Source organism: Lissotriton helveticus, chromosome 8 (genome assembly GCF_964261635.1).
Source record: "Lissotriton helveticus chromosome 8, aLisHel1.1, whole genome shotgun sequence".
In the NCBI taxonomy this organism is placed as follows: domain Eukaryota; kingdom Metazoa; phylum Chordata; class Amphibia; order Caudata; family Salamandridae; genus Lissotriton; species Lissotriton helveticus.
This window is the reverse complement of record NC_136069.1, coordinates 170,237,881-170,263,526: the sequence shown is the minus strand read 5'-3', so window position 1 is coordinate 170,263,526 and position 25,646 is coordinate 170,237,881. Positions and strand designations below refer to the sequence as shown.

The 25,646-nt window shown below is 48.2% G+C and overlaps 1 protein-coding gene across 4 annotated transcripts in view; it reads right to left on the bottom strand.

Annotated features, from left to right (window-relative positions):
* BRWD1 (bromodomain and WD repeat domain containing 1) overlaps positions 1-25,646 on the bottom strand; it is a 2,464,655-nt gene that overhangs the window by 2,020,429 nt on the left and 418,580 nt on the right. For all 4 annotated transcript variants that reach the window (XM_078656838.1, XM_078656840.1, XM_078656841.1 and 1 more), the window contains one exon: positions 8,291-8,331. In XM_078656838.1, the coding sequence (XP_078512964.1) occupies positions 8,291-8,331 (41 nt within the window). The remainder of the gene's footprint in view (positions 1-8,290; positions 8,332-25,646) is intronic.

Sequence of the window (25,646 nt, the reverse complement as noted above, 5' to 3'; positions counted from 1 at the left end):
CTCCTGCTGAGAAATCCAGCTCCGGCGCTTCCAAGCAGCCCTCGCAGGCAGCTGGAATATCAAGACCTGGGATAAGAGATACCAGCCCTCCATCATTCTAGATCTCAGGTACAGAACTGAATAACCCCTTGCAGAGAATTCTCGAGTCAGTCCCTTGGCAAAAAAACTTAACTTAAACTGCTACTTATCTACTCCCGCCCACGTATTAGGCTTAGGTCAGGTACACTGGGGTAGGCGAGGTTAGAAGCACCAGTTGAGTATGATTAGTCAAATGTATATATGTATCTATTTTATCCATTTTAAAGTATCATATGGCTCAGAAACCATATCAATGCTTTTACAGTATTATTTTATAATTCTGTCTTTACTGTATGCACTTTACTTAACTATAAGTATTACAATAATAGCGATTCATTTCTCTTGTATGAGAAAGGAGACTGATCAATAAATAATATCTTTTATTGAACACGCCCGTCTTTTCCTTTTCTCTACAATCTGGTGAAACTAAGAATGCACTGAACTGACTGAGTAAAATAAGTTGTCTTTTGTTTTCACACGACTCTAGAGATACACTCTTGATTAGGGGAGAACAAAGTTGTCATGTTCTATGGTTGTCAGAAACTAAATCCCTTCTTGTCTATCCAGGGAGGTTAAAATCCTCCTTGCCTATTCGAGAAAGTTTCTAGTGAACTCTGAGCTAGCTGGCAAACACAAAACTTTAAGTCTAATATCGTCGGTAGAAGACCTAGTTAACCTCTGCCCTAGGTCTATACTATTGAAGATATTATTCCAATGCGCAGAGCCTATTGGGATGATAGGAACTACACTACAAGAGCCTCACTTTATGGGAGAACAGGCTCCACCCCTGTCTGACAGAGGACGTCAATCAGGGTATCAATAGACTTTTCCACAGAAGGAAGAGTCAAATCCAAACACAAAGCCACTCTCTTTTACATGTCCGCAAAAGAGGAGCTCGCCTCAGTAGCAAGACTAAGAGGGGACAAAAGTCCAGAAGCTGGGAAAGACACTAGCTTCCCCTAGTATAGAACAATTGCGAGGTTGGTGGCTCAGTGGATTAATACATCCACTGCAGGGTCTTGTGTTCGACCTCATGGTCACAGGTTCAAATCCCGGCGGATACACTCAGCCTTTCATCCTTTCTGAGGTCGATAATATGAGTACCATTGAGTTGGGTAACAAACATCTGTTATTCAGTGCCAAGATGCCCCTTTGGGGGTGAATATGCGCTTTACAAATACACATTATGTTAAACCAACGCTCCTCCTTAACAGGCGCAACAGCGCAGATATAGGATGCAAAAGCCCAGACTCCGCCGTATCATCTGTTAAAAGATGACCCTCAGAAGTACCAACATGAGAGGGAAGTGGAAGAACAACATTCATCATAGATGGCTCCTTCGACTCAGCACCAGACAGTGACTGACGCAGAGAAGGCGACACCTAGAAGTCAAGAGGAGGAGAAAGGACTTTGATCGGCGCCACTGATGCGGTTTCTGTAGTCGGCTGATCAAGGATAGACGCCGAAGGTGAAAACCCCGAAGGGCTGTGCACTGGTACTGAAGAGGAGTCGACCGGCGATGACCCAACGACTCAGGGGGCCCAACAGACACCTATGGTGAACCCATAGGTGGCTCCTCTCATTTCCAAGACGGCATTCCAGGGGAAGGTGAAGACCCAAAGATAAGATGTAGAGAGTTATAATACTCTCATCTGGGTTATCGACGCTCCGGTTCCCGGAAAGACTGAGAGGTGCGGGGCAGAGTCGTTTATGGACTCATCAACCTGCGAACGGGAGGAGCAGCGAGAGAATGACTCTCTACATGGCGAAGTCGGGGAATGCCACGACTTCAACCGCCTGGGCTTACCTTGGGACGTCAATGGTGAGTGAATCCCCCGGGAACGGTTCCTGGAATGGTCCCGAAAACAGACTTTCGAACAGGAAGGAGATTGATGATGAGAAGTCAAGTCTCCGAGGACCACATCAAACGTGCCACCAGGAGTTTCATTCGGCATTCCTGGAGTGCTTTTGACTACAACTTCCGACAGGAGCAGTAATCTTCGGAGTTGTGGTGTTCTCCCAAACACCACATGCAAAGGGAATGAGGGTCCATAGCAGACACCTGTCACACACGTGACCCACAGGCTTAAAGCTGAAGAAATGAAGAAAAAAGGCAAACTTTTCCAACCAACAAAAACTGTCAAAATAGGCCAGAAACTGGCCTGAGAAACGGCTTCTTACAGGATTCCGCTGACATCACAATCGGAGTCAACATCAATACGGAGTCATACAACACCGTCCCCCGGCAAGCAGATGTACTGCTGGAAACATTTCAGTATCCAGGCTGGCACCTAGAAATAATTAAAAAGTTAAGGAATCTGAGGCAAGATGTCTCTTCAAGACAAGAGATGTTGAGAATCTTGGCGTCTAGCTTGGTGAAGTTGAGAAATGTGACAGCAAATCCAACATAATAGAGCATTTGTGAGGTCAATTTTATAGATTATATCAAAGGCAATGGTCATGCCAACAATCACAGTGTTTTCATTTGTTTTGTCATGTACAATGCCAATAGCTCAAACTCTTGGAAATGTGAGACCTATTCTAAGAAGCATTGTCCTAGGCTGCTTAGAAAGTAAAAGCATGCATTTCGCATTGAATGAATATTGCAGGAAAGAATTTCGTGCCGCCTGTAGGAGAAAAGCTTTAAAGAACGAGTTGCTTACCTTCGGTAACGAGGTGTCTGGTAGAGACCTAGTCTAGCCGCAGATTCCTTAACTCAGAATATCCCCAGGCATCAGACTGGATCCGGAAAACTTTCCGCAGCAGCACCTCTGCACGCCGGGGGGCGGCGCCACACGACCCCGCCCTTACGTCGTCCACAGACATGACGTCAGAGGAGCCATATAGGCCGCTGCAGGCATGCTGACATCTGTTTTCTTTGGAGAAACTTTTCCGCGCCACAACTCGGAGCCATCACCAAAAAAACTGGGAGAATATGGGAACAGTGTGCAAAAGTGATGAAAAGGGGATTGAAAGGTGAAAAACAGTACCATAAAGAACAGTGCCAGGCACTGGATGTTGTAAGTAGAAAAAAGGGTGAGCAGAGCACCGCTATGAAAAACAATCCCACAAAGTGAAGACCAAATCACCTTTGGAGGGAGATGAGGACGTGAAAAAACAGTCTGGCAGACGACAAAGTCCACATTCATAATGTATAACCGTGAAGGACAATAAGCCCGGAACTTAGGATTAAGGATAACCCACCAGAAGACGTCACCATAGAGAGACGTAGCAACCCCAATACGAGACCTATAGAATGTGGCAAAGCCAATAGAGTTGAAGCAATGGTTTGCCGGGGTGGTAAAAGACCCCAAGGCGATGCGGAAGGGGAGAGCGAGGTGGAGTAATAAACATGAAAGATTTCACACCACACAATTCAGGCCGAGGGCTGGAAAAAACACATGGCATATGAGCATACTGCCCAATCCCGAGAATGGGCGGAGTAGCAATGAAAATAGAGGAAACATTCGGTGTCGGAATGAAAAGAAAATGTCACCCTGCCGAAGGGCAAGCCACCCAGAGGGAGGCGAGTATAGAAAACCCAACCTGAAAAGGTCCTCGCAGAATGGGGAGGAGCGGTGGGCGTTAAGGAATCTGCGGCTAGACTATGTCTCTACCAGATACATCGTTACTGAAGGTAAGTTACTCATTCATCTGAAAGAGACGTCTAGCCGCAGATTCCTTAACTCAGAATAGATACCAAAGCCATACCTGTAGAGGAGGCGGGTCTGCGACTGAACCCCACCAAGTTCCAGAGAGAACTTAGCTGCGAAACATGTGACTAAAACAGTGCCATCAAACATGTGACGAAGCACAGTGGGGACAGTAATATCAGCGCAACTAACTCCTAGACCATGAAGCACTGAAGACAGCAGAAAATTATGGAAGGCAAAGGTACCACCAGCCGACAAGAACGGCACGAAAAAAAAACTTGTGTATATCGGGTTGTGAAAGGGAAAGTCCAGGGCCAGAATGCCCGTGCTGGAACAAGAGTGCACAACGTCAAAAAGGGAGATGAACCAAACCTAGGTCCTGAGGGATCCGCAGGATCCGAGGTGTCAACAGAAATCCATAAGCATTCACAGGGTGACTAAGCAAAACAGTTAAAAAACACTGTGAAACCTGCACCAGCAAAGAGACATGGGCAACAGTGGCAAGAGTCTGACTCCTGCCCAGCAAGTGCCGGAATGGAACAAGAAAACGCATACTAGTTATGCTGGAGTTAAAAGGAATCAAATGACACTGCCAGAAGTGGAACCGGACCTAGGGTTTGAGAGATCCACCAGATGCAATGTGTCGCTTATAAGCAAAATACAGAGAGATGGCAACCTGAATGACAGAAGCTCATACCGGCCCAGTATGTAGAAGAACTGAAGTGGCACTGATCAAGCTGCATCAACTAGCCATATGTGACAACATTGACGGGCGACCAATCCATGGCATAAGGCCGGTAGCAAATACAAGACTCGCTAAGACATAGGCGGTCTGTTACAACCGACTAAAGAGTCAAAGGCACACAGCCTAGCATCAAAGTAGGAGCGACAGTGTGAGATGTCTAGGCATACCGGAAGGTACGAAGAACATTGTGTGTACGGTGGAACCACATTAAGAAGGAAAAACCTCCTGCAGGGCAGTGTGAGCAGCTCAGATGCGCAAGACATGAAGAGGGCAACGCCCAAAAGGGGCACCAGGCAACACGGCACCACAGAGGTGGTGACCCCATCAGACTGGGTTAGTGACCAGAAGAGAAGGACGTAACTAGATGAGGATCAATGTAAGTGCCCCAGGATCAGAAGAAGCGAGTATCCCGAAGAAATACGCTCCAAGACAGATCACAGTATGATCCAGCAGAAGTGTAGAAACACCTGTGCTGGGCAACAGGCAATGTGGAAAAAAACGATGTAGGAGAAGTGTTTTTTTTTTTTAGGAAGGGGACACATACAGCAGAGGCATAGATGTTAATCTAGGACCTTGGAGGACAAGCCCAATAAGGGCTGCATGCCTAAGTCTGTACTAATAGTACAAAGCATTGCCGCACAACGGCGGATACGATGTGAGTCGGAAAGGCAAGGAGAGAAGCCAATACACACAAGCGGGACCAAAGGCACCTGAAGTGCGATAGAGCGATGCCAACAAAAGAATCGCAGGAGAACAGATAGGGAGGGACACCCCGAAGGATGTCCGGTAGGAATACTCCATAGGAGCGTACTAAGGCAAGGCAGTCGCCTAGCATTAGCATATATCCCACATAGGGTAAGTGATAACCCCTGATAAGGGGATCCTCTTGGGCAAAACACACAGTCAGAGGCCTGAAAAAAGATTAAACCAGCCATACGGCTGAGAGTTAACAAATCAGAGAAGGCTGAACAGCCGCAGACATCAACCATTGAACCTACTATACATGTGAGTTATAGAGTAAAATAAGGCAGAGAATCGTGCAAAAGTTATAGCAACCCAGACAACAGCCGGGAGACTGCTGAATCCACATGGCGATCAAAAAGGTCCACACCCTTAAACGGTAGATCTCTGAGGGCCTCCCGAACATTATCCGCAAAACGACTGTTGCACAGCCATACACGGCGGCTCAAAGCCACAGACCAAGCAAGAGCTCGCCCCATAGACTCAGTGGCATCAAGGGAAGAACGGAGCGCAAATTACGCCATTCCCCTGCCATCAAGCAAAAGCCGAAGCAACTGAGACGGCGGCGCCTCTGGGACAGAAGGGAGAAGGTTCTCCACCAACTCCCAAAGGGTTGAGGATGCACGCGTGAATACACACGCAGTATTTAAAGTGCGGATACCAGCACTGGTAGAAGCAAAAAGCTGGTGAGCACACGCGTCCAGCCACCTAGACTCCCTAGGCCGCCTGGACCACAAGTACCTGAGCCGTAGGGTGAGTGGGCAGGCAGAGTGGATCACCCAGAGCAGGACGGTGCCTACAAGCAATAGCCCGATCAACAGGGTCACCAGAAGAGGGCCTTGCCCATGTCAAAAGCAAAATGTCAAATAAAGAGCCGACAAATGGCAGCAAAGGCTCCACCTCAATAGGCTCCATAAGAAGCAGATCCAGTAAGGGATCAGAAAGCAGATAGACCACAGAGGTTGAAAACCCAGAATAGCTGTCGCTTGTGAATGGCACGTGCGTAAGCAGCACCAGCTTCAGTTGCCATCCGGTTAGGCGAGAATAAACCGTCGGTAGGCGACGGTTGGAGACTAAGCTGTCCACTCACCACAGGGGACTCGACCTGGACGCCGTCAGGCGTCGATCCTACAGCAAAAGGTGCACGTTTGGGCAGACCGGACGTTGAGCCAGGCGTCGGGGCCGGCGCCGCCTCCGACGTCAGCGCAGGAAGCTGCTCACGGCTATGCGAAGACTGACAGGGTGGGCTGGACGGGTGACTGGGAGGACCCACTGGGCCGTGTCCCATCTGCATTGTATCATCTCCGGAACCGGAGTTGATGCACACAGGCGACACTGAGGAAGAATCTGCTGGCGAGGACCCGACATGAGTGCCCTCCATCTGTTTGGGACCCGAAGGCACTCCAGGGAGAGGTGGGGACCCAAAGTATGACTGGAGTACAATAGAATAAGCCTCCATTTGGGCATGTGTCGCGCTAACCCCTGGAAAGGGAAGGTATGGAGGAAACGGCTGCCGGGCGCCCTTACCTGGCAAAGAGCGAGAGGAGAGGGCGCCAGCAGTACGCGAATGGGAGGAAGACCTCCGTGCTTGCGCTTAACTGCCTCCGAGTGATGTTCGCGGGAACGACCTCTGGAACGAGCCCGATCTGGAGGGGGAGAGCGGCGACCTGAAGGTGCTTGACCGGACAACCGTGCGGGCAGCAGTTTCATACGGCGCTCTCTAAGGGACTTAGGCTTCATCCTCTGACAGGCGTCGCACTCTTTGGAGTCGTGGTGCACGCCGAGGCACCACATACAGATGAGGTGCAGGTCAGTGCCAGACATCTGACGCGCACAGGCTTCACACGCCTTAAAACCCCAAGGCATTGCACACTGTTCTAGCGACACCAAAGGCGTCGAAAAGGCCTAAAAACAAGGCAGTACGCAGGAGGGACTAACGCCTACTAAAGAATCAGAAGACTGCATTTACGAAGGACAATGACACAAGCCAATGACAAATATGGGCAGAGTGAGCGGGGCTTCTATTCTGTACTCCAATACAGCTTAGCTCTCAGGGCAGCACAGGCGCTGCCCAGGCTCGACCTAAAAAACAGTAAAATGTAACAAAAAACACATTCCCTGTGTAGATATAAGAAAAAGAAGTTATGTGACCTTGAATAAATAAAAATTGGAGGAAACATTCTCTGAAAGAGGGGTGAAACATTTAATGTGTTCTGGCATCCTACTAATGAGCTGGAGAAAGGAACCGACTGAGTGGCAACTGCCAGTGCAATGCACTATGGGTAGAGGAAGCTCCTAGAGTCTTAAAGGGACAGGAGTCTATTTATCACAGCTTTAAACTGCAAGACTGCGAAACTGCACAATTTTCTCAATGTCAGGACAAGTTGTCAGCATTTTTGTAATATCGATGCCAACATGCAATCTTTTGGCTTAGGCAGACTAGATTTGGAGTGCAGAATTTTCCAAGCTCTTGATAAATGTGGACAACCAAATATTGGGTAAGGTATTAGATGGTAGCTTAAAAGGATGAGAGGTTATTTAGCCAATTAAAGCAAATTCTATTGATACTGTCTTCATTTGGCACCCGTGCAAAAAGTAAATGTATGAGCGCTTGCGCATTATAATTATTCAAATGAAAAGAGTTAATACCTGTACACCAAATACACATTTTAACTGTACATTTAAGAAACAAGATAAAGAGGAGACGCCATGGGTCTAGTACCTTAAGTTAATCTACCACTGGGTTTGGTGGTGAACTGTTCATTTTTCAAGGCCTGCAATCTAAGACTATCTTGTCGTGTGTGCCACAGACTTTAAGAACATGTAACTGACTCAAACAATCGGGTTTATGATCCACATTGGAGAATATTATAATTTTTACATTCTAGCTTTTCAACCACATTTTCGAATGCTTTTTAGAATTGATACCTACTGATGTTACACATACTCAGTAGTTTGACACAAATATACTTTTTTTATAGGAAAATACAGAAAATAAAATACATTACATATATTATGTATAACATTACATATTCTAAATATATGTATGCTGGTTTTAATAAAATATACATACCTGTCACCAGTGTTAGAAAACTGAATGCTGTCAACCTTGTCCTGTGGAAATAAATATGATAAATAAAGAAGTATAATAAGAACATTTAGAACCAAACTTAACCAATATAATTTTAATTGTAGAATCAAGCAGCAACTAGTGGGTGTAGCCAGATAGTGGTGATGGTCAGAGAAAAATGTATGTTATATTTAGAAAGGACTGTCAGCAAAAATGTTACATGTCCTTTCATTTAAAAGCTTGAAAGTAGTCCTGAGTCCTCACTTTTTACCTTTATGTCCATGCCTAATTAATTTAACAGTTAAATGTCATGAGAATGATATATTTTAACATATACATCCCCTAAAGCCAAAATTCTAAATATATTAAATGCAACCATGACATTAACATCCCCTTTATATTTAAGAGGAAAACCCCACTACAAACATGAAGACTAAACTCATGCAAAATTACAACTTGCAATTACAAAAATTGGCAAAGCGAACTGGGTCTGGAAATGCAGCACCAGAGATACTCAAGAATGCACTTTGGAGAGATCTGTGCAGTTACAGAAAATGCATAAAACTAATAAATATGAACGTTGCTTGAATCTCAGATGACTTGAGCAATAATGAAGCCTGAGACAGCGCATTGGCATATAGCCTCTTCAAGAAATTAGCAAAACAATCTTTACTGTCTTCTAGGGAAAATGTAAAGGTGCTTTCAAGGTAAACAAGCATTTGCAATGCAATAGGTCTCGCATTAGGAAAGTTTGAGCTATTGGTCTTGTAAATGACACATTTTTTATTTATGTGTTGGTTTTGAAAAAAGCAAAATTAATAGCTTTGTCATTTACAATGCCAATACTTTTATCTTTTGCAAATGTGACACCTATAGCATTTGTAATGCAACTTGTTTTATATTTACGTGACTTTGATGTATTGATATTACAAATAACAATGTCTTTTATTTTTTTTAAATAATTAATACTTAAATAAAAGTTATTGTAATTTATAATGGCAATAGCTTAAACTTTTGTAAATACCTTTTGTGAAGATTATGTTCAGTGTATTTTATTGTCATGAAAATCCAAGAACAGAAGTGAAATATTACCATCTTTTTGTGACATTTGTAATAAAGCTTGAAACATTGAGAGAACAGATTTGAACCAGTTGTTGTTGAATGGTTGCACAGATTGATGTTGTGGTGGTGCCATAGCTAGAGGGAGGGCGACAGAGGGAGGGCGACAGAGGGAGGGCGACAGAGGGAGGGCGACAGAGGGAGGGCGACAGAGGGAGGGCGACAGAGGGAGGGCGACAGAGGGAGGGCGACAGAGGGAGGGCGACAGAGGGAGGGCGACAGAGGGAGGGCGACAGAGGGAGGGCGACAGAGGGAGGGCGACAGAGGGAGGGCGACAGAGGGAGTGAGGGCGGTAGAGAGAGTGAGGGCGGTAGAGAGAGAGTGAGGGCGGTAGAGAGAGAGTGAGGGCGGTAGAGAGAGAGTGAGGGCGGTAGAGAGAGAGTGAGGGCGGTAGAGAGAGAGTGAGGGCGGGAGAGAGAGAGTGAGGGCGGGAGAGAGAGAGTGAGGGCGAGAGAGAGAGTGAGGGCGAGAGAGAGAGTGAGGGCGAGAGAGAGAGTGAGGGCGAGAGAGAGAGTGAGGGCGAGAGAGAGAGTGAGGGCGAGAGAGAGAGTGAGGGCGAGAGAGAGAGTGAGGGCGAGAGAGAGAGTGAGGGCGAGAGAGAGAGAGGGCGAGAGAGAGAGAGGGCGATAGACAGAGTGAGGGCGATAGACAGAGTGAGGGCGATAGACAGAGTGAGGGCGATAGACAGAGTGAGGGCGATAGACAGAGTGAGGGCGATAGACAGAGTGAGGGCGATAGACAGAGTGAGGGCGATAGACAGAGTGAGGGCGATAGACAGAGTGAGGGCGATAGACAGAGTGAGGGCGATAGACAGAGTGAGGGCGATAGACAGAGTGAGGGCGATAGACAGAGTGAGGGCGATAGACAGAGTGAGGGCGATAGACAGAGTGAGGGCGATAGACAGAGTGAGGGCGATAGACAGAGTGAGGGCGATAGACAGAGTGAGGGCGATAGACAGAGTGAGGGCGATAGACAGAGTGAGGGCGATAGACAGAGTGAGGGCGATAGACAGAGTGAGGGCGATAGACAGAGTGAGGGCGATAGACAGAGTGAGGGCGATAGACAGAGTGAGGGCGATAGACAGAGTGAGGGCGATAGACAGAGTGAGGGCGATAGACAGAGTGAGGGCGATAGACAGAGTGAGGGCGATAGACAGAGTGAGGGCGATAGACAGAGTGAGGGCGATAGACAGAGTGAGGGCGATAGACAGAGTGAGGGCGATAGACAGAGTGAGGGCGATAGACAGAGTGAGGGCGATAGACAGAGTGAGGGCGATAGACAGAGTGAGGGCGATAGACAGAGTGAGGGCGATAGACAGAGTGAGGGCGATAGACAGAGTGAGGGCGATAGACAGAGTGAGGGCGATAGACAGAGTGAGGGCGATAGACAGAGTGAGGGCGATAGACAGAGTGAGGGCGATAGACAGAGTGAGGGCGATAGACAGAGTGAGGGCGATAGACAGAGTGAGGGCGATAGACAGAGTGAGGGCGATAGACAGAGTGAGGGCGATAGACAGAGTGAGGGCGATAGACAGAGTGAGGGCGATAGACAGAGTGAGGGCGATAGACAGAGTGAGGGCGATAGACAGAGTGAGGGCGATAGACAGAGTGAGGGCGATAGACTGAGTGAGGGCGATAGACAGAGTGAGGGCGATAGACAGAGTGAGGGCGATAGACAGAGTGAGGGCGATAGACAGAGTGAGGGCGATAGACAGAGTGAGGGCGATAGACAGAGTGAGGGCGATAGACAGAGTGAGGGCGATAGACAGAGTGAGGGCGATAGATAGAAAGAGTGAGGGCGATAGATAGAAAGAGTGAGGGCGATAGATAGAAAGAGTGAGGGCGATAGATAGAGTGAGGCCGATAGATAGAAAGAGTGAGGGCGATAGATAGAGTGAGGGCGATAGATAAATAGAGTGAGGGCGATAGATAAATAGAGTGAGGGCGATAGATAAATAGAGTGAGGGCGATAGATAGAGTGAGGGCGACAGATGAGTGTGGTTGTGTGTGTGTGGTTGTGTCTGTGGTTGTATGTGTGTGTGGTTGGGTGTGGTGGTGGTGGGTGTGGTGGTGGGTGTGGTGGTGGGTGTGGTGGTGGGTGTGGTGGTGGGTGTGGTGGTGGGTGTGGTTGGGTGTGTGGTGGTGGGTGTGGTTGGGTGTGTGGTTGGGTGTGTGGTTGGGTGTGTGGTTGGGTGTGTGGTTGGGTGTGTGGTTGGGTGTGTGGTTGGGTGTGTGGTTGGGTGTGTGGTTGGGTGTGTGGTTGGGTGTGTGGTTGGGTGTGTGGTTGGGTGTGTGGTTGGGTGTGTGGTTGGGTGTGTGGTTGTGTGTGTGGTTGTGTGTGTGAGGGTGTATGTGTGGTTGTCTGTGTGTGTGGTTGTCTGTGTGTGTGGTTGTGTGTGTGTGTGGTTGTGTGTGTGCTGTTGGGTGTGTGGTTGTGGTTGGGTGTGTGGTTGTGGTTGGGTGTGTGGTTGTGGTTGAGTGTGTGGTTGAGTGTGTGGTTGACTGTGTGGTTGAGTGTGTGGTGGAGTGTGTGGTGGAGTGTGTGGTGGAGTGTGTGGTGGAGTGTGTGGTGGAGTGTGTGGTGGAGTGTGTGTGGTGGAGTGTGTGTGGTTGGGTGCGTAGTTGTGTGTGTGGTTGAGTGTGGTTGTGTGTGGTTGTATGTGTGTGGGCGTGTGTGCATGGTTGTGTGTGCGTTGTGTGTGCGTTGTTATATGTGTGTGGTTGTATGTGTGTGGTTGTATGTATGTGTGTGTGGTTGTATGTATGTGTGTGTGGTTACAGAAGGATGTATGTGGAAGAGAGCAGCAGATCAGCACAGCAGAAGAGAACAGGGAGTTAAAGAAGGAGGCGGGTGGAAGAGAACAGCAGATCAGCACAGAAGAGAACAGGGAGTTAAAGAAGGAGGCGGGTGGAAGAGAGCAGAAGATCAGCACAGGAGAATAGAAGAGAACAGGGAATTAGAGAAGGAGGTGGGTGGAAGAGAGCAGAAAGATCATCACAGGAGAAGAGAACACGGAGTTTAAGAAGGAGGTGGGGTGGAAGAGAGCAGCAGATCAGCACAGGAGAAGAGAACAGGGAGCTAGAGAAGGAGGTGGTGGAAGAGAGCAGCAGATCAGTACGGGAGAATAGAAGAGAACAGGGAATTAGAGAAGGAGGTGGGTGGAAGAGAGTAGCAGATGAGCACAGGAGAAGAGAAGAGAACGAAGCTGAAGGAGGCGGGTGGAAGAAAACAGCAGATCAGCACAGGAGAAAAGAACAGAGGAGTTAAAGAAGGAGGCGGGGTGGAAGAGGAAGGAAGCGGGTGGAAGAGAACAGCATATTAGCACAGGAGAAGAGAACATGGAGTTAGAGAAGGAGGTGGGGTGAAAGAGAACAGCAGATCAGCACAGGAGAAGAGAACAGGGAGTTAGAGAAGGAGGCGGATGGAAGTTAGCAGAAAGATTATTACAGGAGAAGAGAACAGGGAGTTAGAGAAGGAGGTGGTGGAAGGGAACAGCAGATCAGTACAGGAGAAACAAACAGAGTTAAAGAAGGAGGCAGGGTGGAAGAGAGCAGAAGATCAGCACAGGTGAAGCGAACATTGATATAAAGAAGGAGGTGGGGTGGAAGAGAGCTGCAGTTTAGCACAGGAGAAGAGAACAGGGAGTTAAGGAAGGAAGCGGTGGAAGAGAACAACATATTAGCACAGGAGAAGAGGACAGGGAGTTAGAGAAGGAGGCGGGGTGAAAGAACAGCAGATTAGCACAGGAGAAGAGAAGCGAACAGGGAGTTAAAGAAGGAGGTGGTGGAAGAGAGCAGATGTTCAGCACAGGAGTAGAGAAGAGACCAGGGAGTTAAACAAGCATTTACAATGCAATGGTTTTGCCTTTGTTAAAGTTAGAGCTATTGGCATTGCTCTTGACATTATTTTTATTTATGTTTTTTTTTAACATAAATAAATGGCATTGTCATTTACAATGCCACTAGCTTTATCTCGCAAATGACACACACAAACACCCACAGAGAGCCCCCCCCCAAACACACACAGAGCCCCCCCCCACACACGCACCCACACAGAGCCCCCCACACACACAGCCAAACATCGCATTATATTACACCATCTTTTCCCTTTTGATCCGAAATAAAACTAAAACAAGAAACTAAAACGACACGTGTGAATGCTCAGGAAAGCACTAAATCCTCAAACTGCTTTGACATTCTCCTGGCACGTGAACCCACCGAGCTTATACGTGGACGCCCACAGGAGAAACTCACTTACACAAGAGCTTCCCAAAGTGGTACATGCATGACACATAGCTCTAAGAGATATTCATGGAGCCACGCAAAGCCACTTTGCCTGGATTTGAATGGCTTCACAAATATGGAGTAATGCAACGCAGAACAAATTGCTGCATTGCCTTACTCTGCGCAAGTTCCATTGACATTGCTTGGGTGTTCCCACAAAACTCCCATGGTTTTTGATGCATTCCCAGATTTACAAGGACTTGTACATCTGGGAATGCGTCAAATACTTACACCTCCCCAAGTGAGTTGTGACGAGGAGAAATATATTTATTTTTCCTTGTTTTTCTTCTTTCTACGTGTGCTGCATTCTGCAGCATGCCTGGAAAGAGGAGAAGGCCTCTATGGATTGTTTTTGTGCAGGAAGGTGCACCTTCTTGCACAAAAACAACCCTGCCTGTAATGCAGGCTCCCTTGCGCCATGGTGCAAGGGAGCCTGCGTTGGAGCTAGGCTGCTGAAATGACGCCGGCTCAAGGGTATCGGAAAGGAATGCACCGTATTGGATAAATACGGTGCATCCTTGCCCTTTCCCTATGACGCATGGCTGCAGAGCAAGGGAACTGGCTGCGCTGCCCTGTGCCACCATTCTAATAACTATGCCCCCGAGTGTTCCTTCATGGGACCTCTCTCCACTGACTACAGCCCACATTCAAAAAGTGGAAGCTGACTCAGGGACAGTTCCACTTTGACAACGGATGCTTGTTGGGAGTTGTTAGCCATTCAATTGTTTACAATTACACTTACAATTTGAGAGCAGCAGAAGGGCGCCTCTTGTCTGCCCCATTTTGTTCCGAGTTACAATCAGACACATTTACGAATAGAAATGTACCTTTACTTTGCAACGCAACCTGTCTTTTCGCAGGTGCAAATCTTACATCTTTGGGAATGGCAGGCTTTGCTAGCACAACAATCTGGAGCGAGCTTCTCGTTCAAGTCAAAGGCTGCCTTCTCCCAAGCATTTAGCAAGGACCTCACTCGCCATCAGAAATGCTGACGAGAACTAAGAAAATAGGACTGGGAGTACATGATGTCTCCTTTGCAAATCCGTGTCCCCAGACAGCCGCTGCTTGCAGAGCAGCGACTGCACAGACGTCGAGAGGTGTCAAGCTCCAGGCGGCGGCAGCATGAACAGGCAGCGCGCCAAGGTACAGCGCAACAGCAGTTAAAAATTGGAAACACCGCTGGTTGCTGCATGTGCGACATATGCGGCATAGCGGCGAAGTAAATCAAATCCAATCCGCTCTTAGCGCGCAACACTTCTGTATTCCTGACACTAAATAACTGTTGATTAAAAAGCTTACTGCGGACACGCATACGGAGCAGGGAAGGAGTAATCACTTTTGGTTGCACCTCGCAGGAAAGCAGTAGCACGTGTGAGGTTATTATTTTACAATGAGCGAATTTGGTGCAGGTTTTACGCGCTCAGTTAACTCCAGCAATGTCTTTTAGATAGCGTTTGCTTTTTCATGTGTAAATATATCTCAAAATGATTTGCAGCAGGATAATCAAACGGCTCTTTGCAGCAGTATTGCATTGATGAACATGAGGACAAAGACTGTCAGACACTCGGGGCCTGATGTGCAAAGCCTTTTTTCAGTCACTAAGCATGTGTGTGTGCCCAACATTACAGGCTTTGTAACTCAAACAGGCAAGACGCAATATTGCACGGCGAGTAGGAAATGGCTTTTCGACTTGCAATGTGTACATTGAGACTGCTTGCAATTTACCAGGATGAGATGGTATCTGTACATCCGGGTCTCTGGTTTGAGCTCTCTGCAGCTTACAGTATAATGGGTACGAGATCGCACTACGGGGGGAGGGGCGGACACCGACAATGTGTCCCGACGCCCCTCTCCCCTTGCAGGCACTCACCGGGTCCGGCGGCTGCTGGAGGAGAGCTCCCGCTCCTCGGGACTCTCCGGGGCCGCAGAGGGACGTTCTCTTTCCCCGGGGCTCCTCCTGTGCTCGGGAGCCTTGGGACGGTCGATGCAGGCTGCTTCCTCCTTCCGGCTCTCTCCTCCTCCTCCTGCGATGACGCGGAAGGGGGCTCGACCGGCTGGGCCAATCCCAGCGCGGCCCGGGCTTTAAGGCGGGCGCTGCTTCCTCCTCTCACTCGGGGCCGCGGCGGTGAATACACGGAGCAATGCCGGGTGGGCACCGGCCTTAAATCTAAATATTAAGCGAGGTGGGCACTCGCTCGGGGTACCACAACAGCGGCAAGGTCCCTGGCAGGGTGGGCACCTGCCAGCGGACAAAATACTCGAAAATCAGGTGCCGGCAATGCCGGACCAGATTCGGGGGCGTTCCCGGCTTTCGGCTGACGTCGCGTGACGTCGGCAAAAGCCAAAGAATCTCGGGAACGCCCCCGAATCTGGTCCGGCATTGACGGACAGGCCCCTCGTCCAATGGCTATGCTCCATTTATGGAGCCAGCCAATAAATGACGAGGGCCGACCCAAACCCACACTACAGTTCTCATTAGGTTTTCGCCTGCGCGAAAAAGCTGCGCAGAGCGCAGCTTTCGCCAGGCAAAACCTAAAAAGGAGGTATGGTGTATGAGAGCAGCAGATCAGCACAGGAGAAGAGAACAGGGAGTTAAAGAAGGAGGCGGGTGGAAGAGAGCAGCAGATTAGCACAGGAGAAGAGAACAGGGAGTTAAAAAAGGAGGCGGCGTGGAAGAGAGCAGCACAGCAAAAGTGAACAGGGAGTTAAAGAAAAAGGCGGGTGGAAGAGAGCAGCAGATCAGCACAGGAGAAGAGAAGAGAACAGGGAGCTAGAGAAGAAGGTGGGTGGAAGAGAGCAGCAGATCAGCTCGGGAGAATAGAAGAGAACAGGGAATTAGAGAAGGAGGTGGGTGGAAGAGAGAAGCAGATGAGCACAGGAGAAGAGAAGAGAACGGAGCTGAAGAAGGAGGTGGGGTGGAGGAGAGCAGCAGATCAGCACAGGAGAAGAGAACAGGGAGTTAAAGAAGGAGGCGGGTGAAAGAAAACAGCAGATCAGCACAGGAGAAAAGAACAGAGGTGTTAAAGAAGGAGGCGGGGAGGAAGAGAGCAGCAGATCAGCACAGGAGAAGAGAACATGGAGTTAGAGAAGGAGGCGGGGTGAAAGAACAGCAGATCAACACAGGAGAAGAGAACAGGGAGTTAGAGAAGCAGGCGGATGGAAGTTAGCAGAAAGAATATTACAGGAGAAGAGAACAGGGAGTTAAAGAAGGAGGCGGGTGGAAGAGAGCAGCAGATCAGCACAGGAGAAGAAAAAAGGGAGTTGGAGAAGGAGGTGGGATGGAAGAGAGCAGCGGATCAGCAGAGGAGAACAGAACAGGGAGTTAAAGAAGGAGGCGGGGTGGAAGAGAGCAGTAGATCAACACAGGAGAAGAGAACATGGAGTTAGAGAAGGAGGTGGGGTGATAGAGAACAGCAGATAAGCACAGGAGAAGAGAAAAGGGAGTTAGAGAAGGTGGCAGGGTGAAAGACAACAGCAGATCAGCACAGGAGAAGAGAACAGCAGATAAGCACAGGAGAAGAGAAAAGGGAGTTAGAGAAGGTGGCAGGGTGAAAGACAACAGCAGATCAGCACAGGAGAAGAGAACAGGGAGTTAGAGAAGGAGGCGGATGGAAGTTAGCAGAAAGATCATTACAGGAGAAGAGAACAGGGAGTTAGAGAAGGAGGTGGTGGAAGGGAACAGCAGATCAGTACAGGAGAAAAAAACAGAGTTAAAGAAGGAGGCAGGGTGGAAGAGAGCAGCAGATCAGCACAGGAGAAAAGAACAGTTAAGGAAGGAAGCGGGTGGAAGAGAACAGCATATTAGCACAGGAGAAGAGGACATGGAGTTAGAGAAGGAGGTGGGGTGATAGAGAACAGCAGATAAGCACAGGAGAAGAGAAAAGGGAGTTAGAGAAGGTGGCAGGGTGAAAGACAACAGCAGATCAGCACAGGAGAAGAGAACAGGGAGTTAGAGAAGGAGGCGGATGGAAGTTAGCAGAAAGATCATTACAGGAGAAGAGAACAGGGAGTTAGAGAAGGAGGTGGTGGAAGGGAACAGCAGATCAGTACAGGAGAAAAAAACAGAGTTAAAGAAGGAGGCAGGGTGGAAGAGAGCAGCAGATCAGCACAGGTGAAGAGAACATTGATATAAAGAAGGAGGTGGGGTGGAAGAGAGCAGCAGTTCAGCACAGGAGAAGAGAACAGGGAGTTAAGGAAGGAAGCTGGTGGAAGAGAACAACATATTAGCACAGGAGAAGAGAACAGGGAGTTAGAGAAGGAGGCGGGGTGAAAGAACAGCAGATCAGCACAGGAGAAGAGAAGCGAACAGGGAGTTAAAGAAGGAGTTGGGGTGGACGAGAGCAGCAGATCAGCACAGGAGAAGAGAAGAGACCAGGGAGTTAAAGAAGGAGTTGGGGTGGACGAGAGCAGCAGATCAGCACAGGAGAAGAGAAGAGACCAGGGAGTTAAAGAAGGAGGTGTGGTGGATGAGAGCAGCAGATCAGCACAGGAGAAGAGACCAGGGAGATAAAGAAGGAGGCGGGTGGAAGAGAGCAGCAGATTAGCACAAGAGAAGAGAACAGGGATTTAAAGAAGGAGGCGGCGTGGAAGAGAGCAGCAGAGCAGTACAGCAAAAGAGAACAGGGAGTTAAAGAAGAAGGCGGGTGGAAGAGAGCAGCAGATCAGCACAGGAGAAGAGAAGAGAACAGGGAGCTAGAGAAGAAGGCGGGTGGTAGAGAGCAGCAGATCAGCTCGGGAGAAGAGAACAGGGAGTTAAAGAAGGAGGCGGGTGGAAGAGAGCAGCAGATTAGCACAGGAGAAGGGAATAGGGAGTTAAAGAAGGAGGTGGGGTGGAAGAGAGCAGCAGATTAGCACAGGAGAAGAGAATAGGGAGTTAGAGAAGGAGGCGAGGAGGAAGAGAGCAGCAGATCTGCAGAAGTTAACAGGGAGTTAAAGAAGGAGGCGGGTGGAAGGGAGTAGCAGATCAGCACAGGAGAAGAGAAGAGAACAGGGAGTTAAAGAAGGAGGTGGGGTGGAAGAGAGCACCAGATCAGCACAGGAGAAGAGAACAGGGAGTTAAAGAAGGAGGCGGGTGGAAGAGAGCAGCAGATCAGCACAGGAGAAGAGAAAAGGGAGTTGGAGAAGGAGGTGGGGTGGAAGAGAGCAGCAGATCAGCACAGGAGAAAAGAACAGGGAGTTAAAGAAGGAGGCGGGTGGAAGAGAACAGCAGATCGGCACAGGAGAAGAGAAGAGAACAGGGAGCTAGAGAACGAGTCGGTGGAAGAGAGCAGCAGATCAGTACGGGAGAATAGAAGAGAACAGGGAATTACAGAAGGAGCTGGGTGGAATAGAGCAGCAGATCAGCACATGAGAAGAGAACGGAGTTAAAGAAGGAGGCGGGCGGAAGAGAACAGCAGATCGGCACAGGAGAAGAGAAGAGAACAGGGAGCTAGAGAAGGAGGCGGTGGAAGAGAGCAGCAGATCAGTACGGGAGAATAGAAGAGAACAGGGAATTAGAGAAGGAGGTGGGTGGAAGAGAGCAGCAGATCAGCACAGCAAAAGAGAACAGGGAGTTAAAGAAGGAGGCAGGTGGAAGAGAGCAGCAGATCAGCACATGAGAAGAGAACAGGGAGTTAAAGGAAGAGGGGGGTTGAATAGAGTAGCAGATGAGCACTGGAGAAGAGAATAGAACGGAGCTAAAGAAGGAGGCGGGATGGAAGAGAGCAGCAGATCAGCATAGGAGAAGAGAACAGGGAGTTAAAGAAGGAGGCGGGTGGAAGAAAACAGCAGATCAGCACCGGAGAAAAGAACAGAGTTAAAGAAGGAGGCGGGGTGGAAGAGAGCAGCAGATCAGCACAGGAGAAGAGAACAGGGAGTTAAGGAAGGAAGTGGGTGGAAGAGAACAGCATATTAGCACAGGATAAGAGAACATGGAGTTAGAGAAGGAAGCGGGGTGAAAGAGTACAGCAGATCAGCACAGGAGAAGAGAAAAGGGAGTTAGAGAAGGTGGCAGGGTGAAATAGAACAGCAGATCAGCACAGGAGAAGAGAACAGGAAGTTAAGGAAGGAAGCGGGTGGAAGAGAACAGCATATTAGCACAGGAGAAGAGAGCAGGGAGTTAGAGAAGGAGGCGGTTGGAAGTTAGCAGAAAGATCATTAAAGGAGAAGAGAACAGGGAGTTAGAGAAGGAGGTGATGGAAGGGAACAGCAGATCAGTACAGGAGAGAAAACCAGAGTTAAAGAAGGAGGCAGGGTGGAAGAGAGCAGCAGATTAGCACAGGTGAAGAGAACATGGATATAAAGAAGGAGGTGGGGTGGAAGAGAGCAGCAGTTCAGCACAGGAGAAGAGAACAGGGAGTTAAGGAAGGAAGCGGGTGGAAGAGAACAACATATTAGCACAGGAATAGAGAAGGATTAGTTACTTACCTGTAATCCTAGTTCTCTTTAAGGGGTATACTCAAAGTCATAAGCACTGAATAATCTCCGCCCGTGAGCGGGAACCCGGAACATATAACAATATACATATATATGTGTAAATATACAATAATTAGTACATAGTACTAAACCAAAATATACACATATACATGTATAACCCCATAATATGCAGCCCAACATAATGTATAGGCTAATAAGACCGTATTACACACTTTCTGCAGTATGAAAATACTCAATACACCAATGCAATAAACAGCCTAGAAATGCATTTCATACCATAAATACCCTTTATTTTCATCAAAGAATCTGTTGTAAAAGGCAATTAGCCTAACAAGGCTGCATATGAAAAAATGTCTGTGTACAGAAAATCAGACTGGCACCTCGCCTTTAAGGCCCCAGAGAATCTGAGCACTTTGCCTTTAAGGCCTCCAGGAGAAACACTGCTCCCATCATGCCCCACAGGTGACAGTTAGGTCAGTTCTTTTGTACGGTACAGTAAACTTTAGCAGGAATCTGCACTTAAAAACTTCATAATACATACTGAAAAACCTCAATGCTACTGCTCGCCCAGGGAGGCGGGAGGGTGCTTATGACTTTAATGAGTATACCCCTGAAAGAGAACTAGGATTACAGGTAAGTAACTAATCCTGCTCTTCCAGGGGTTACTCATTAATAGTCATAAGCACTGAATAGAGTAGCAAGCTCATACCCACAGGACGCGGGCGAACAGATAAGAGCATAGCAACAATTTTAACACAGTGTTCAGCTAGAACTAGCAAATACATTTCTGAGCGATGCTTGACCAACTTGCGCATCAGCCTGTGTGTCTGAATCAAGACAATAATGGCGTGTAAACGTGTGTACTGAATGCCACGTCGCTGCTTTACATATCTCTGTCATAGACACATTCCTAAGAAGAGCTGTGGTAGAAGCTTTCTCTCTCGTAGAATGGGCTTTAGGTCTACTGATAAAGACCTATGTGCTAGCTGATAAGCCAGAAGAATACATGACACAATCCATCTAGAGATGGATCTCTTGGATGCTGCCAAACCAGTGTTAGTAGGACCATAATTGATAAATAAACGGTCTGTCTTTCTTAAAGCTTTTGTCCTGTCCAAGTAAAACTTTGAGACTCTTCAGATCCAAAGAATGCAGAGCCCTTTCAGCAGAACTAGAAGGCTTTGAGAAAATATTAGGCAATATTATGGTTTGGTTAATATGAAAATCCGACACTACCTTGGGCAGGAAAGCAGGTTGCGTCCTGAGTACCACTCTATTTGCATGGAAGGCAGTGAACGGTTCTTTACAACACAGAGCCTGAATCTTGCTAACTCTATGAGCAGAAGTAATGGCTACAAGGAACGCTACCTTCCAAGTTAAGTGTTGCAAAGAAGCTTTATGTATAGGTTCAAAAGGGGCACCCATTAACTTGGTTAACACCACATTAAGCTCCCAAGGTGGAGAAGGAGACCCGACTGGTGGATACACCTTCCGTAAACCCTCCAGAAAATCCTTCACCACAGGCATCCTAAAAAAGGATGTCTGAGTGGGCGATTTTCTGTAGGCTGTGATTGCAGCAAGATGGACTTTAATGGAATTAAACTGCAGACCAGATCTTGCGAGGTATAACAGATAAGGTAAAATCACCTGTTCCTGACCATGCATCGGGTCAAGATCATTATTTTGACACCACAGGAAAAAACGTTTCCACTTGAATCCATAGGATTTCCTTGTAGGTCTTTTTGCCTCCATTAGAATGTGCATACAGTCCGGATTTAGCTGCAAGTGTCCATATTGGACGACTTCAGGAGCCATGCTGCCAGGCGTAAAGATGACAGATTGGGATGAAACACTCGCCCTTTCTGCTTGGACAGAAGATCCGGGCGACATGGCAACTTCCTGTGTGGCACTTCCGACAACTGAAGGAGATCTGGAAACCACCACTGGCGAGGCCACTCGGGAGCAATCAGAATCATCCTGGAGTTGGTCTTGTACATCCGGTTGATTACTGTCGGTATCAACGGTGTTGGTGGAAAAGCGTACAGTAAGTTCTGATACCAGTCTATCAAAAGGGCATTCCCTTGCGACCCTTTCTGGGGAAACCTGGATGCGAAGACGGGGCATTTTGTGTTTGCCGCGTCTGTGAACAGATCGATATCCGGTGTTCCGCATGACTGGAAAATACTGTGCACGACTTTTTCGTTGAGCACCCAATCGTGAGCTTCGACGAAGTCTCTGCTGAGATCGTCCGCCTGCGAATTGAGAGACACTGGCAGGTGAACAGATGTTATTGACAAGTCTCTTGCTAGTAACAAATTCCAGATGGTCTGGGCTTCTAAGGACAGAGTCCTGGATCTGGTACCCCCCTGCTTGTTTAGATAATACATTGTCGTTGTATTGTCTGTCTGCACCAGGAAGGACCGAGTTTGTAGAGATGGAGCCAGAGACTTTAGAGCAAGATGGACAGCCCTGAGCTCGAGCAGGTTGATGTGATATCCCTTCTCGAAATCTGACCATAGCCCTTGTACCTGCAGAGGGCCCATATGAGCAGCCCAGCCTTGGAGTGAGGCGTCCATGATCAGAGTCTGCGTCGGAGGGTCCTGATGAAAAGGCACTCCTCTCATCAAGTGTGTTCTCTTCATCCACTACCTGATGGAATCTTTTGCAGACTGGTGGAGACAAATCCGATCCTCCCTGCATCCCGTGCTCTGCTTCCACTTATCTTCTAGGCACTGCTGCAGAGGACGCATGTGCAATCTTGCGTTTGGAACAATGAAGATGCAAGATGCCATGGACCCCAGGAGAGAGGACACTTGCCGAACTGTCGGATAATTGGACTGAAGAAGAAGATGACCTTTGGACTTGATCGATAACCACCTCTCCTCTGAAGGACACACGTTTTCTCTTTCTGTGTCCAGCAGGGCCCCCAGATAATGGATCCGCTGTGTCAGATTCATTATAGATTTCTGGAGGTTGACTTGAAGACCCAGCCTGCACATGAGGTGGAGGCATATCGACAAAAGCTCCTCCAAGAGAGATGGGGACGAACTCTTCAGAAGCCAGTCGTCTAAGTACGGATATATGAAAATCCTTTTCCTTTGAAGAAAGGCCGCAACTACCGTCATACATTTGGAAAATGTTCTGGGAGCTGACTTCAGGCCGAATGGAAGTACTGCATATTGGTAGTGATGAGCAGATACTTGAAACCTGAGAAATTTGTGATGTTTCCGGGAAATGGGAACATGAAAATAGGCATCTTTCATGTCGATGGAGCACATCCAGTCCCCCTGATGTAACTGGGGGAAGATCTGATGAAGCGCTAACATTCGAAATTTCTCGTTCCGAATGTACTTGAATGTACTAAAGCCTTAGGTCCAGAATAGGCCTGAATTCTGCGTTTGGACCCTTCTTCCTCACTAGGAAAAACCGTGAATATAAGCCTTGATTTCTCTGCTGGGGAGGAACCTTCTCTATGGCTTTCTTTCCTGGGAGTATACTTGCTTCTTTTTGTAAAAGCTTCACATTCCAATGTAACATTTTCTTTGGAGGAATGAGAGGTGGCTTTTTGAAAAGGAGATGGTAACCGTTCTGAATGATACCAATCACCCACTTGTCCTTTGTCAGTTGCTTTCACTCGTTTAAGAATGACAATGCTTCCTCCCACCGGAGTGGTCCACGGCTGCGGAGGAAGACTCCCTTCATTGCTTTTGAGGTTCCTGCTCTTCCTCGTCCAGGGCGACGCTGTTGGAACTGCGATCTCTGTTGGTTCTGGCCCTGGTTTTGCGAGGACCAATTTTGTTTGTTGACTCCTTTGTTGAAAAGGCCTCTTGTCTCTGCGTAAGACCCAAACAATGTCGACCCATTGAACGGCAAGTTGACCATTTTCCTCTGGGCTTCAGGTTTTAGTCCAGTAAGACGCAGCCAAGCTGAACGCCAAGAACAAACCCCATGCGCATAGCCATGCACTGCAAGATCCGCAGAGTCGGCAGCTGCACTACTACTTTGATTAACAACCAAACCTCCTTCCCCTACAATCTCCAGGAAATCTTTTTGATCTTCTTTTGGAAGCTTGTCTGCAAACCGAGCCACAGAGTCCCACAAAAGGCGATCATAACGGCCCAGTAAGGCTGCTGCACTGGCCACTCTCATCACCGACCCAGCAGTGTTACACATCCTCCGACCTAAGGAATCCATGCTCTTACTGTCCTTCTCAGGTGGAGCAGAGGAAACAGAAGTTGCAGAATGCGCCTTCCTGGCTGCCGCCACTATAAGGGAGTCTGGAGGAGGATCAGAACGTAAGAATAAAGGATCTTGGTCAGGAGCCTTATACTTCTTGGCAATACTAGAAGGCCCGAATCCACCGTGGCTGGAGTCAAGAAAGTTTTCATAGCAGGCTCCAACAAACCAGGAACCAAAGGCAGAAGAGGTCTAGCATAAGTCGTGTGATGCAAAGTCTAAAAAATGACAGAAGATGTCACTTGGGGAACTGCCATCACAACGTTGAACTTATTTGCTCCACGACATAACACATCGCTAAAGGTGCCTAAGTCATCCACTGGGGATACCCTCGAAGGGAGACTTCACGATATCGTAGGAGAATAGTCTCTATACGAACTTCTACTTGGAGATGACGATGAAGAAGATGATGTAGGAGACCTACTTCGCCTTTCAGGAGTAGCAGACTTCTGCTGTCTGCGTTCTCTAGAGCGAGATCTCCCTCTTACCGGAGACCTAGAACGTGATCTCCTAGGCAACACAACCTCCTGAGCTCTCACACTAGATAGGTTCGCGGTTGGTTGCATCATCCAGTGTCGTAGGCTTTCCAACCATCTCGGTGACATGTTAATCGGCGGTGCTGCACGCTCCGGAGAGCCCTCCGGCGAAACTTGCACAATCTGAATTCCCAGTGAAGATTTGGAAGACTTTGAAGAGCCACTCCGCTCAGATCGTAGTGAGCCAGATGGAGTTTGTTCTCTGGGAACTAGTTGCCTTTCCTATGACACCGACTGCCTTGAAGTCGAACCAGAGTGCACCACCACCGAAGAATCCTGGTGCGCAACTTTTTCCTGCTGGTCTTGAGGTGCAGAGGTCACCAAAGGCCGTGGAATCACTTCAGGCCTCGACAAAGACCTATGGGAGGTCCGAGAGGCTGATCTCGAATGTCTCGATGCCGACCTTTTATCAGGTGGGGGAGACTTAGCCACTGATACTCTCTCTTCATGCCTCAAGCCTGAAGCATGTATAGACGTCGAACCACGTCTCAATGGAGACTTCAATCTCCTCTTCTTTTCATGTCTGGACGTCGCATCATCCTTCGACGTCGATCTTACTTTCTTTTTCGACGTCGCTCTTCTCTTTAACATCTTCCGTCTTTCCTTCGACGTCGACCGTCCTCTCTCCTTCGTCGTCGACCGTCGTCTCTCCTTCGACGTCGACTTTCCTTCGACGAGTGCTGTCTCTCCTTCAACGTCGAGTGCTGTTTCTCCTTCAACGTCGAGTGCTGTTTCTCCTTCAACGTCGAACTCCGTACCGCCGACGTCGTT